Genomic DNA, 15,293 nt, shown 5'->3' on the forward strand with positions numbered 1-15,293 from the left:
CCTCAGCCTCTCCGAGTAGCTGGGACTACAGGCGCCCGCCACCAAGCCCGGCTAATTTTTTGTATTTTTAGTAGAGACGGGGTTTCACCGTGGTCTCGATCTCCTGACCTCGTGATTCGCCCGCCGCGGCCTCCCAAAGTGCTGGGATTACAAGCGTGAGCCACCGCGCCCTGCCAAAAATAATTTTTTTACAAAAGGCAAGATGCTTATAAATAAGAAGAGTCCTGGCTGGATCTGACAAAATGAAGTGATTCCATGGGATTTGCAGAAAATTTAGACCCTCCATTCTTTTATTTCTCATTCTCCTCTGCAGCCCTCTAGATTTGTTAATACATAATACTTACTCTGCTGCTTTAAGTGGAATCCACTGGCAAAATGTCCCCCTCCCGTATTCCCCTGCCTATATTAAACACTCTAAAGCAGGGGTCTCCAACCCCCAGGCCATGGACCAGTGCCAGTCCATGGTCTGTTAGAACCTGGCCACACAGCAGGTAAATGGTGGGCAAGTGAGCAAAGCTGAGCTCCAACTCCTGTCAGATCAGTGGTGGCATTAGATTCTCATAGGAACTTGAACCCTATTGTGAAAAGTGTAGGTTATACACTCCTTATGAGAATCTAGTGCCTGATGATCTGTCGCTGTCTCCCACCAACCCCAGATGAGACCATCTAGTTGCAGGAAGACAGGACTCCCACTGATTCTATATTACGGCATAATAGTAGAAATAAAGTGCACAACAAAAGGAATGTGCTTGAATCATCCAGAAACCATACTCCCACCCCACTCCCATCCGTGGAAAAATTGTCTTTCACAAAACTGGTCCCTGGTGTGGAAAAGTTTGGGGACCACTTCTCTAAAGAGAGAATTAATCAGAATAAAGCCTAGTCCTTCCAAACTAAACATCAGCCCCTTGGAGTATATCTTCACCCCTCCTCTTTGTCCTTTTGACCATTCATTTTCTGGTAGCCTCACTACTGTTGCTATAGAGACAGTGATATCACCAATTGTGATTCTGATGTCACTCTCCGGTCCCAGCAAGGGGGAGGTACATGGAAGGCCACAGGAAGAAACAAGATCTTGAGCTGAGCAAGAACATCCCAGCATCTTCATTGACTTTAAAAGTGTATTCTGGAGTCTTCTGTGGTTCACTATTCCAGTGCTACAGAGGTAGGTAATCTTACTGGACTGATAAAATAGCGCATTTTCTGATCCTGTGTGGTTGGAAGGGAGAATTCAGTGACAAGTGGTAGGAAACTTTTTATGTTCAACCTAGCGTTGTTCTTCTGTCCAGCCAGTTTTTTTTTTTTTTTTTTGAGATGGAGTCTCACTCTGTTGCCCAGCTGGAGTGCAGTGCTGCAATCTCGACTTACTGCAACCTCCACCTCCTGGGTTCAAGTGATTCCTCTGCCTCAGACTCCTGAGTAGCTGAGATTACAGGCATCCACCACCTCACCTGGCTAATTTTTTGTATTTTTAGTAGAGACAGTTTCGCCATGTTGGCCAGGCTGCTCTCAAACTCCTGACCTCAAGTGATCCCCTCCACTTCGGCCTCCCAAAGTACTGGGATTACAGGTGTGAGTCACCATGCCCGGCCTGCTCAGCCAATTTTAATCTTACCTGTGAGTCCTCTGGAAATAAGTGAACCTCTCTTTCAGCAGCTTTAAAGTCAAACCTCCCATCTTTGCTGCTGACATTGTGATTTTGTTACAGATTTGACAAGATCTCCTCAGCCATCCTTTTGCAGACATGAAGTGTCTTACTTCCTGCTTCCCCATTTGATAGAGTAGAAGCTTGACTACCTACTGACTTTCCCTATTCATTGTGTGGCCATTCCTAAATTTATTTTCTTTCCAGTGCCCCAAGAGCAAAATAGAACTGGTATAACCCTGAGTCCAATTCTCATACACTTTTATCCTCTCACTGTTATTTCTGAAGTCTTGGTTAGACAACAGAACTGGGAAAGGGCAGGATATCTATAGCTATGTAGTGAAAGTATCTATACTAACAGGGACTAGAAGAAGAAGCTGTTACTTAGGGAAGGTAAAAATAAAGACATTCCACCGGAAAGCTTAACAATGAATGTGGTGTAATTGAGACACACACACACACAAATCTTTATTTAAACAAAATTGATTGAAACTCTGATTTAATCAGCAACCAAGTTTACTGAGCTTCTACGATGTAGCAGGCACTTACAGAAAGGAAGGCAGTAAAAGAAAAAGGATATAAGAAACATACTCTTCCCTCTCAAAACTAGTAATAAAACCTGGTTGAATGAACCTCAAAACTTGATCAAGTACTTAGCAACCCTGAAAGAGCTTTACTTACGCTTTCGCTTCTGCAATCTGAGTTTTTACATGAGTTTAGGAACCTTGGGTAAACAGGAGCCTCTCACTTAAAATGGATACAGGAGAAAACTGCCTTGAGATAGAGCTGTGGTCTAGGATTTAACGACCATAACCAAGCCCCTATATTGCTTATGCCCTTCATGACTGGCATTCAGATTTGCACTCCTCAGTAAGCACTCCTCCTCAGTAATCATCACATTGACGTTTTTGAGGAACATTTTAGTCCAAGCTATTGGCCATGGGAAAATTTCACAGCTGCCGGAATGTTAGCAGGGCTGGAATATCTAAAGGAATATATCCGCTGATTCTAGTATTTCCTTTCTGAGCCTCAATATCCTAATCTATAAGCTGAGAGTATTAGAAACCATGGTTTCTAAGGTCCATTTATCTTAAATAGATAACACAAAGTATCATTTTCTCTTTTTTTTCTACCCTAACTCCAGGATATTATTTACCAGCTTTTAAACTTATAGCAATTTATGAATCTATTCACTGACTTCATTAAACTCTTTAGATCTTCCTTCTTTTCCACTTTATTATGAGAAACATCGATTTAGAAATCTGAATGTCGTTATCATTAATAAGTATTAAAGTACCTCTTTATAGATGCTATCATCTAGGACAGACAATTAGGAAGTTTTAAAAGTCCAAAACAAGCTTCATGATGCAGATAAACCCACACATAGGACCTAGAAAATAGAATTAAAACATTAGAATATATTTAAGTGAAGTGTTTGCTGAATATATTTGACTAGTAGTTACGCTTTCTGTGAAAAAAAAATACAAAAGCACTTTTAAGATGTTAATTTACTTGTACTAGTGGAATAGGAAGGTCTGTTAGTAAATCATTGACTAAGTCTGTGTGGTGAACATATCTCCCAAAGGAGTCAAGCTTCAAGAAGTCTTGAATATATGGATTACCACCATAGTAAATTTGAGCAAGCCATCTCTCTTTTGTCCTTGGATTCTCCAATCCAAAAGAAAAAAAGCTATCTGAAAATGGGCAGACTGTGCATATTCATTCTTTCAGCAGATAATTATTGAGCTCCAATTTTAAGATACTAGCTACTACAAGGGATACCAAGATGAATAGGAAAATGCCTCTCCCCTTATGAAGTCATCCAACAAAGAAGATGAAATATATGGGAGCAATTAAAATACTAGATAGAATGTACATGTTGAAACAAAATATGATGGAAACCTCAGTGAGGGAGCAATCACGTTCATTAGGTTATCTAGAAAATATTTCATGGATGGGGTAGCCCTTGACCTAGGCTAAAAAGTAAGGGTAGAATTTAGAGAGCCATTACTGGGGGGCTGGGTGAATATTCAAGAACAGAGTACAGTGCCCTAATGTCTTCCACTGAAATGTCTTAGTAGAACTAAAACAAGGAAGTTAATTAATCTGGAAGATATCTATGAACTCCCTTTATAACTTGAGAGTGTGTATTTCTCTCAAGTCCTCAAAGATGCTTGCAAAGTATTTTGAGTTCCATAAATTCAGGGTGTTTATTCTTCATTCCAGCTATTTTTCTTCCAACTTCCTATTCAAGTAAATTTAAAATTAAGCTAAAAATTTTTAGGGTCTTCGTTGTTTAAAAAGACTGTATACCAATGATTTGAAAGTGAAGAATAACAATAGTCATTTAAGAAATCATTGGCCCAAAAGTGCAACCTTTTTTGTCATCTTGGAACTGCTAGACTGCATCAAGAATAAGATGTGCGCTCATGAAATTTGAATGTCATTCTGAGCTCATTACTTAAATGCACACGTGAAAAATAATAAATAAGTCAAAATCATTATTTGGTAATAAGAGCAATAAGTTCCATCTGTAAAATTAGTCATTTTTATCTGTGTCTTTCCATTGCAGATTCCTTATATTACATGGCAGGAGGGGGGTAAACTGAGGGATAGTGAAGACAACAATAAATTAATCAAGAGCTTTCCTCATATCTCAGAACCTATCCTCAGTAAGAGAAAGTGATCATATAATTTCTGTACTTTTTGTACATACTTGTCAGCATTTTAATTATATATAGCTTAAATAAGGCAACAGATCCTATTGATTTTGTCACAATTTTCTATGAGAAGTAACTCATTTAGGTGAAATATACACTGAAGATTAAGAGACTGTGTTTCTGGCTCTCACTTGTACTATCAATAATCTAGGACAACCTGCTTCTGAGTCTTCCAATTCTTTGGCCAAATAATAGTAGCATTCATTATTTTCTTTATAGTAATGGTGCAAGCATAAGAACATTTCTATGTGTGTATGTTTATGCAGAGGACATTACAGAGTTTAACTTCAAGGCATTAACAACTTCCTTCTTAAGATAACAAAACATTAACATAAGATACCAAAGAAAATTAGGAAATCTGGCCGGGTGCAGCGGCCCACACCTGCAATCCCAGCACTTTGAGAGGCCAAGGCTGGCGGATCACTTGAGGTCAGGAGTTTGAGACCAGCCTGGCCAACATGGTGAAACCCTGTCCCTACTAAAAATATAAAAATTAGCCAGATGTGGAGCGCCTGGTGTAGTCCCAACTACTTGGGAGGCTGAGGCAGGTAATCATCACATTAACATTTTTGAGGAACATTTTAATCCAATCCTTCTATTGGCCATAGGAAAATCTCACAGCTTCCAGGATGTTAGCAAGGCTGGAATATCTAAAGGAATTAGATACTCCCTTGGGAGGCGGAGGTTGCGGTGAGCATCCTGGGAGGCACATGTTGCAGTGAGCCAAGATCGCACCTGTACACTCCAACCTGGCCAACAGAGTGAGACTTTGTCACCAAAAAAAAAAAAAAAAAAAAAGGAAGTTAGAAAATCTGTCTCAGAGAAAATTTTTAAAGAAATGGGTAGATAATTATCTTTCTGGACCTACCCAGTCTTTTTCACAGAGTCTCTCCAGATAAGCCCTGGTCTAGGAATTCTCAATTCTTGATGTGTTTTAGAATCACTCAGAGAGCATTTAAGAATGTTAAGAATGCCTAAGTTTCCCCAACCCAAAACCATTGAAATAAGATTTTCGGGGGCTGGTAACTTGGATTCAGTATCTTTACACAGTTCTCTTGGTGATGCTTATGTCTAATTAGGATGGAGAACCCATTGTTTACCTAAGGAATCCATTGTATTTGAGTGCCTGGAAGATTAAAATAAACTGCTTCCTTAGCTCAGTAATCTGAGTTAGTGATTCCTGTGTGAAAATGAGTACAAATCCTTGTAGGAGCAAAGAATAAGTAACTCTTAAAAGATCTTGTATTTTCTTTGTAATGATTATCTAAAACACCCTGTATAACAAAAATGACATATCCACTTATATAAGTTTCAGTGATGTATTTAATCTTTCTTTAATCTGTGTTGGTTTTATTTTGAGGGAGGACGTCTACCCTTACCACAGTCCAGAGTCCTTTAAAACAAATATTTCCAGTTAACCAGATGTTCATGCCTTGATACTGCTTCACTTATTTCAAGCAATTCTTCATAAGACACAATTTCACTATAAAAAATTAGGATAAGCTGTTGGGCTTGATTATAACAGTATTTTAAACCAGTATTTTGTTGGAATCAAATCACAGAGATATTCTATTTCATAAAGATGTTTGAGGCATTGGGGAGGAGAAATAGGCTATCTTATTCCACCTTGATAATTGAGAAGTATAGATCTGAGCAGAGTTTTTTTGTTTTGTTTTTAAATTTTTTAATGCCACCAATCCAGATGTCCATCAATGATAGACTGGATTAAGAAAATGTGGCACATATACACCATGGAATACTATGCAGCCATAAAAAAGGGTGAGCTCATGTCCTTTGTAGCGACAGGGATGAAGGTGGAAACCATCATTCTGGGCAAACTATCGCAAGGACAGAAAACCAAACACCACATGTTCTCACTCATAGGTGGGAATTGAACAATAAGAACACTTGGACACAGGGCGGGGAACATCACACACCGGGGCCTGTCATGAGGTGGGGGGATGGGGGAGGGACAGCATTAGGAGAAATACCTAATGTAAATGATGAGCTAATGGGTGCAGCAAACCAACACAGCACATGTATACATATGTAACAACCCTGCATGTTGTACACATGTGCCCTAGAACTTAAAGTATAATTTAAAAAAAGAAAAAATAAAATAAAATATTACTGCACCCTCTAAAAGAAAAATTTTTTTAATGCCAACCGAGCCTAAGGGATGAAGACAGAAGGAGGGGTGAGCTGAGCAAAGAATGTAAGAAGGGAAACTTCAGTGTGAAAGCCTGGGAATGGAAGTCTGGCATAGAAAAAGAGGGCAAAGAGAAGGTTCTCGTACTTTTAGATGATCGGTGGATAACTCTCAGTCATCATGAGAGTTGGCCATGTTTTCAAAGACTACCAAGTAAGATTCGATGGTGTGGAAAGTGTGTGAGACTAAAGCCAAAGCCCAGAGGAGTACATATAATAGATATGTACATATAATACTCAGTTGTGAGGAGAATCAATGAAAGCAGCAGGTATAAGCACTTTGTTTAAGAAAAATGACTACAAATGGAAAAAGAGAAATAGTAGCTAGAGGGAAGCTTGGGGTGGAATAAGACAATTAAAATGAATCTCAGTTTTCTGGCTTAGAAGACCAGGTAAATGGTGGTGCCATTACTGAGATTAGGGAATAGAGCAAAGTGTTGGGAAGGTTGTGAACGAATTCACATCAGGAAGGAAATCACTGCATCCATGGACAAAGGCCCTTTGAATGGCGCATATGATATCTCTTTTGTCCTGACTGATATTCAGAAATTTAGCTGAACCATAGAGGCTGAGAATTCCCCCAGGATCCTTGGCTGATGAGGAGGGATTGGTCTTAAGAAAGAGCTACCAGACTTACTGCTAGTATGAGTAAGTTACAGCTTTAGAAATTAATTAAAAATAAAACAATTACTTAAAAGCTAAGTTGGTGGGGCAAGAACAGACAAAGGAGCAGTAAATTAATTCTATTTTGGTCACCTTGAGTTTTGAGTGTCTACTGAAAATCCTGTGGGTGCAGGGGGAGGGTGGTCAAGCAAGGACATAAAGGGGTGGGACATGGCTGCCTAGGTTCATTCATTTAACAAAGATCTATTAAGCACCTGTAGCAGATGCCAGGCACCAGCTTCTTCCTTAGAGGTACAAATATGTTTAAGAAATATTCCTTCCCTTGAGAGCTGAGGATGAAGATGTTCAGAGTGGAGTGGGTCTGAAGTGGCTGTTAGAGAAAGTCTCTACTGAAGGCATTGTTCATCTTTCCCACGCCTTAGCCCTTTACCACATTTCTTCTTACTTTCACAACATCTGCCCTTGTGATGACTCTTTCTCATTTTTTTCTCCTACTTCCAGATGTCAGATAAGGTTGACTGGTTACAAAGCCAAAATGGAGTATGCAAAGTTGATGTCTATTCTGGAGACAACCGAGCCCAGGACTGGAAAATGGTAAGGGTCAACCTCTTGATAAACACTAGGTTAAGAATATGGGGGCTGTCATTAAGAGTAGCCTTATTCTCTCCACCATACCACCAACCTCTTATTTTTCAAGGTGGGATTCTTGAGGCAGGTGGGAAATCAGCCCTTATAGAACAAAACATTCCCATTTATAGCTTTCTGGAAAAAATTCCCATCCTATGGTATTTAATATGCTGTAACTAATGAAATATGTATGTGCTTATAAGCTGTATAACATATATCATGTATGTATATATAAATATATATGTATATGTCAGCTGTATATTACAGCTATAAAATTTTAATTTTCAAACAGAGAGGAATTGGAGATAAATGTCTCCAAGGCTTATAGAAAATATTTTCTAAAATGTAAGATGCCTTAAAATTCTCAGAACTATAAACTCTCATCTAAGTAACATTATTATCCTGCCTTCATCATTCAACAAACATGTATTAAATGCTTACTTAATATCAGGCAATGTATCAGTCAGGGTCTAGTCAGAAGACAGAAACCATACCAGTAACTTAACATTTAAAAATTATTTACTAATAAAACATAGTTAACTACTAAAAGGCATAAGAGAGGACTCTAGGAATCCCAGAAATAACAAATGCAGAAAGCAGCTACTACCCTCAGGCTGAGAATTACATAAACAAGGAAGAAATTAAGTAAATACTCACAAGAGCTCGCTCTCCCTCAATGAAAGCTGCTTCCCATCTCTTTGGAGAGAATGTGGCTGCCACAGGAAACTTGCCAGAGGGAAGCCCTTTCCTCCTGCTCTGACCATGCAGTGTCCCCCAGTACCCTCTGTTGACAATGCCAACCGCAAAGGAGAAATGTTTAGGGTTCAGCTCTGGTATCACAAAGCAAGGAAAAGAAGGGTGGATTTGGAGTGAGAGACAGTAAATCAATAACTGGCACAGACACTGTCCTGACTATCAGGGTCAGAGATATAAAAATAAATTAGAATTCTCTCCTTTTAAGGATCTCATAATCTAATGGAATCACTATTATTAATAGACTCTATCCTATTACAACATTTATCAGGCTGGGCACAGTGGCTCACGCCTGTAATCCTAACACTTTGGGAGGCCAAGGCGGGAGGATTGCTTGAGCCCAGGAGTTGGAGACCAGCATGGGCAACACGGCAAAACTCTGTCTTTACTAAAAAAAGAATTAGCCAGAGTGGTTGCACGCGCCTGCAGTCCCAGCAACTTGAGAGGCTGAGGCAGGAGAATCACTTGAGCCCAGAAGTTTGAGGTCGCAGTGAGCTATGACCATGCCACTGCACTCCAGCCTGGACAACAGTGAGACCCTGTCTCAAAATAAAAAAAGTTAACATTTATCAAACATTTATTTGCATGTAATCAAATGCAAATGATCTGTCTTCTTCAAATGCAAATGACCTGTCTTCTTCTATTTGTCCAAATCTGGTCGATCTATATAAAGTTTTAAAGAGAAAATGCTAACAAATCTACATAAGACATTAAGACATAAAGATAATAAATATTCAATTACTATAGAGTAAGGGCCAACCAAAACTGCTTCTACTAAATCTTTGATTTACTTCTGCCCTTTCGTTTGGAGAAACAAAAGGCAGCTCATTTTCAATGTTAAATCAAATGAACTTAGTGATTTTTCATTAAGTGAGAAACAAAAAAGAAGATAACAATTACTGCCCCTCTGAACCTTATCATTCATTTTGGAAAATAAAAAGTACACATATCAAAATAGAAATGTTGGTGAGGGTAGCGGCCCAAAGAGCAGGTGCCATGGCCGCCACCACCACCGCCATAGACACACTCTTGTCCTATGGACCACTCCTGGGGCTTCAGCCCGCAGCTCCGCTTGCCACGTCTCGGGTTTCTTTACCTCCAGAAAGAAGAAAATTGACCCACTGAATTCTGTAAGTTCATTGAAGAGTCTGAAATTAAGGACTTATTTCAAATGTGAACATGGTTAATCGAGGCGCAACAAGAACTTACAACCCAAATACTGGAAATAAAATATGCCAGTTCAAACTAGTACTTCTGGAAGAGTCTGCTGTTGGCAAATCAAGCCTAGTGCTTCGTTTTGTGAAAGGCCAATTTCATGAATTTCAAGAGAGTACCATTGGGGTAACTCTCAAAGTGATAAAAGCTGTTTCTTCGTGAAATATGGGCCCAAAAAGAAAACCAACTGCTAGTGCTGGTGATGGAAGTGAAGAGAAAATGAAGAGATCTAAGAGTGGCGGTTCTTAGCCAGAAAATAGACGTTTTGGATAAGTTAAAGTGGTTTTACAGATTCAGCTGATTTTCTAACCCAGAATGTGTGTCTTGATGACACTACAGTATAGTTTGAAATATGGGATACAGCTGTTCAAGAATGATACCGTAGCCTAGCACCAATGCACTACAGAGGAGCACAAGCAGCCATAGTTGTATATGATATCACAAATGAGGAGTCCTTTGCAAGAGCAAAAAATTGGGTTAAAGAACTTCAGAGGCAAGCATGTCCTGACATTGTAATAGCTTTATCAGGAAACAAGGCTGACCTAGCAAATAAAAGAGCAGCAGATTTCCAGGAAACACAGTCCTATGCAGATGACAATAGTTTATTATTCATGAAGACATCAGCTAAAACATCAGTGAATGTAAATGAAATGTTCATGGCAATAGCTAAAAAATTGCCAAAGAATGAACCACAAAATCCAGAAGCAAATTCTGCCAGAAGAAGAGGAGTAGCCCTTACTGAACCCGCACAACCAAACAGGAGTCAGTGTTGTAGTAACTAAATGTCCAGTTTGAACTAGCTGGAATAGTCTTCTGCTTCTTAAATGTTAATAACAATGGAATTGGACCATTTAACCAGCCCAGTATGACTTCCGAAAGAGACTTATGATAGAGTCAAGTTTCTAATGCAGAATTATTTTAAGTGTTTTGAACTTAATTTTTAATAACATGCATGGGTCCCTCTTACTAATGTTTCAGCAATAGGGAAAAATGAAAACTATGTGTATACTTGTTTCATTGGAAGGTTGGGGGAATAATTTCTCATCGCTAGGAATATAGACAAATTACTATCTGGACCCACACAGTTAAACAGCCCATTTCTCCACACTGGTACAGCGGTCACCTGTGAAAAAAAAAATTAGAATTTACTAATTTGGGCTTTTCAAAAACATTCTTTTTGTAGAAGGAGATTCTAAAGTTATTTATGCTAAGCCATAGCATTCAGGCAAATGTTCATTTCTCCTGCTATCAGTATTTAAAATGAACATTCCATATTTTAATAAATTAACCACAAGAAAATAATCCCACATATACAAGGTGGGGGGTGGAAAGAGCGTTAATGGCATCTAAATTATAGCCAGTCCTGTTTGTTTGTTTGTTTTTTAATGGGGTAAAAAAAATCAAATGCAATCCCATCTTGTTTTAGGAATTTGAGAACTAATAAATACATCTTAATGGATAGTGTTCCTTTCAAACATGTGAGTTCTTTAACAAAAATGAAATAAACCAGGTGTCTGTGATTTCTAATTAATCACTGCTGGCCATTACATAGGTTTTGTTGTTTGGTGCAGGGAGGGGACTTTTGTTCGCTTGTGACACAATGTAGTCAATGCACTAACAATTATGTATATTTAAACTTGATTATTTTAAATTTGATCTTCAGCTGTACTATCAATAGGGTACTGCATTATAGTCTCCATATACATATTACTTTTCTGTAATATTTAAGAGTTGCTTAAAAGTATACAAAATGTCCAGTTACTAAAACAGCCAATGATTCCTCTCTCCCCCTTTGACAGGAAGGGGCTTCAGTTGTTCCTCCATGGCTAGAACCATAACGAACAATGTACCCGTAATTTGTAACATAAAGTATTGCAATATGTTAGTAACAATCTTGCAGTCTTGTTTTCCAACCTTCATTTTATTTTGATCAATTCAGTATATTGCACTAATTATTTTAGGTATTTTCCTTATATGAGAACTACCATATGTGTGTCAGAGATGATTTAATCTGTTTAAGTGTTGGACTGTTAGGAGAACTTGTACATCTACAATAATTCAGAATTAGGAAAATGGGTCACCAGTGTTTAGTTTTATACTGAGGTGCTCAGGTTTGAATAAAGTGGTATAAAAAGCAAAAAAAAAAAATGCAGAAATATCACTTGAAAGCTCGGAATAACTGTTGGACTAATGAAAAGCAGTTCATGATTATTTGTCAAATGTATTTTCTAGACAATAATTGCTATAGGTGTTTAAAGAATTGATCATTTCAAAATGGGAGGTGGTCAGAGAAAATTTTATAAGGTATGTTTAATTGAGACAAAGGTGGAGAAGAGAAATAGAACAGGGAGGTAGATAGCTGACTTAAAACTACTGAAGCAAAAGATGCTGGGCAGAGAAAATAAAACCCGTTAACTCTTCTTATATTCTCCTTCATGGACATGAAAACTTTCCCCGGATTCAGAAATACTGAAATAATTTGGCATCTTCCTTTCCTAATTGCTCAGAATACTATTGTGTAAGAAGAGGAAGGTTGCAAGAGGGCAAGGGGGTTTGAAGAGATGGATGTTTGGTTACAGACTGCATTGATAAGAAAGGAAATGTGGGTACTTAGTCTTTCAGTCACTACAGTTGGATTAACCCCTTCTGCAAAATCCTTGTGGATAAAGGGGAGTAATAGACATAGGGTACACACATTTTAGGTTTAAAAATATGTAGACATTAAAAACCCATAAACACAGCAACTTAACACAATTCTGTGGACTCCATTGTAAAGGTCTATGCTATGCTGTAGGTTTGGTTTTTTATTTTTATTTTTTTAAATTTTATTTATCTTTTAAAATATATTTTTTGTAGAGATGGGTTTTCACCATGTTGCCCAGGCTGGTCTCACACTCCTGAGCTCAAGTGAGATCTGCCTTCCTCGGCCTCCCAAAGTGATGGGACTGCAGGCAACTGCGCCCAACAGGTTTGGGTTTTTTTTTTTTTTTTTTGATTGAAAAGGATAAAAGAATAAACTCCACAGCTGCACTATAGTAAGGCTTTCCTGTACTGTTACAGCCCAATGATGGAAACACACCTATTTGCAAGTTAATGTGCTTATTCGTAAATAACTAGGTAGTAATACATTATCATTTTCAAAAACCCCATTAAAAAGTGGGCAAAGGGGGCCAGGCACAGTGGCTCACGCCTGTAATCCCAGCACTTTGGGAGGCTGAGGCAGGCGGATCATGAGGTCAGGAGATCAAGACCATCCTGGCTAACACGGTGAAACCCCGTCTCTACTAAAAATACAAAAAATTAGCCGGGCGTGGTGGCGGGCGCCTGTAGTCCCAGCTACTCAGGAGGCTGAGGCTGGAGAATGTCATGAACCCGGGAGGCGGAGCTTGCAGTGAGCTGAGATCGCTCGACTGCACTCCAGCCTGGGTGACAGAGCAAGACTCCGTATCAAAAAAAAAAAAAAGCCCTCTGTTATTTACTGTCCTGAGATTAGGAAGTCAAGCCTAAGAAACACTCTCCACCAAGTTTCACCTGCAGTCCCTAGGAAAACAAGCAGGTATACGTTTAGACTTCTCTGAAACTCTTGTTCCTAATTATAGTCTCAACCACTAATATTAATCATAACTGCTAACCCAAAGTTAACAGTTACGATTATGAAAGAATGTACACTCTTTCTTTTTTTTTTTTTTTTTTTTCCTGTTGGCTCCCATTTAATCTTTTATTGTTTTTTTTTTTTTTTTATTATACTTTAGGGTTTTAGGGTACATGTGCACAATGTGCAGGTTTGTTACATATGTATCCATGTGCCATGTTGATTTCCTGCACCCATTAATTCGTCATTGAGCATTAGGTGTATCTCCTAATGCTGTCCCTCCCCCCTCCCCCCACCCCACAACAGTCCCTGGAGCGTGATGTTCCCCTTCCTGTGTCCATGAGTTCTCATTGTTCAATTCCCACCTATGAGTGAGAACATGCGGTGTTTGGTTTTTTGTCCTTGCGATAGTTTACTGAGAATGATGTTTTCCAGTTTCATCCATGTCCCTACAAAGGACACGAACTCATCATTTTTTATGGCTGCATAGTATTCCATGGTGTATATGTGCCACATTTTCTTAATCCAGTCTATCATTGTTGGACATTTGGGTTGGTTCCAACTCTTTGCTATTGTGAATAGTGCCGCAATAAACATGTACACTCTTTCTATATCACAAAAAAAACTAGGGTGAGGGGTATATAATTGGGAACATCACACACCAGCTGAAATGCAGATGAGTAGAACTCGTGACTACATATGAAGACGACTTCCTACAGTCACATACACCCCTTATACCACTCTCTAAGTGGAGAAGATGAACAGACTCATTAACAGATTTAAAGATATAGCCTCTCTGTAAGTGATAAAACTAATAAGTAAAGCATATAAACTTTACGTTTAGCCATCAATGGCTCAGTGTTCCATCTTACTTAGAAATGATTTACATGTCCAGTGAATATGCATTAACTCAGTGTAATACCACTCCAGTGTTTTAAGTTATATAAAGATGTTGGAAACTTATCATTAGGCTGACATACTATAAAACATAATAACTGTTGAAATAAAGTTTGTCAGAATGATTATTCAACTTGGTCAAATGCAAATTTACATTTTTCATAATCTTAAACATTAAATAGAAGTAATGCTGGCTTTTTTGGATCTGTAAACCTGTATGAGTTTATGAAAAGTATATCAAAGCAAAATAAAAGCATACAACTGTATAATATCTAACATTGATAAATAAGATATAGCTGTTTTCATTAAACCAAAATTATTAAACTAGTATTATTTGCCAAAGATTTACCTAATTTATGTGAATTTGGGTTTCTAAAATGTTTCTGAGTTAGGTTCCATAAAAATACTTTGTTTTCTTAGCATTCCCTTTGAATATTTTAAGTATTAGGAGCTTGATTTCCTTATTTTCTGGGGATACAAGAATATGTAATTTTTATAAGTGTGTGTTTGTGTGCGTGTGTGTGTGTGAGCACGCACCAATCAGAATAAACTTCCTTTAAGAGACTTCATAGTATAACACATTAATACTCTCTGGAGGAAGACATTGCTGCTTACACCGAACATTTTCTGAATTACACACACATAGTGATACAGACACTGATAGAGACAGTTTATAGCTTCAATTCTAAACTTTCAGCCACACTTTATGGCAAAAATAAACCAGAAACATAAAACTCACCTGTCCGGATATCAAAGAGCACTTCTCCTCCCAAGTGAGCACAAACATCTTAATTGATGAGCTTAAGATGGACAAAAAATGCTGTCAAAACAGATTTTCTGTTGCCTCACACCCAACAGAGAATATAATTCTATAAATCATTAATCCATAAAAGAGATTACCAAATGGTCAGACATAAAATCGAATTTCCAATCATTGCTGCCACCAATTGGCCATAAACAAACCGAAGTGAGAACCAAAAACAAAATTAGTAGAGAGGAAAATTAAAACTAG

General features: G+C 38.2%; 1 protein-coding gene and 1 pseudogene across 5 annotated transcripts in view; both read left to right on the forward strand.

Moving 5' to 3' along the window:
• The window catches only part of AKAP3 (A-kinase anchoring protein 3), a 35,366-nt gene that overhangs the window by 3,117 nt on the left and 16,956 nt on the right, over window positions 1-15,293 (forward strand). For 3 of the 5 annotated variants that reach the window (XR_010120913.1, XR_010120914.1, XM_055281029.2), the window contains one exon: window positions 7,699-7,791. Coding sequence is in view for 3 of the 5 variants with exons in the window: in XM_055281029.2 (XP_055137004.1) it covers window positions 7,699-7,791 (93 nt within the window). In the remaining 2 variants the exon portion in view is untranslated. Of the gene's footprint in view, window positions 1-1,033; window positions 1,166-7,698; window positions 7,792-15,293 lie in introns of all 5 variants that reach the window. The other 2 variants (XM_055281030.2, XM_063639872.1) reach the window with 1 other exon arrangement.
• Window positions 9,675-10,597, forward strand: LOC129483510 (ras-related protein Rab-5A-like; annotated as a pseudogene).

The sequence above is a fragment of the Symphalangus syndactylus genome, chromosome 5, assembly GCF_028878055.3.
Source record: "Symphalangus syndactylus isolate Jambi chromosome 5, NHGRI_mSymSyn1-v2.1_pri, whole genome shotgun sequence".
NCBI lineage: Eukaryota > Metazoa > Chordata > Mammalia > Primates > Hylobatidae > Symphalangus > Symphalangus syndactylus.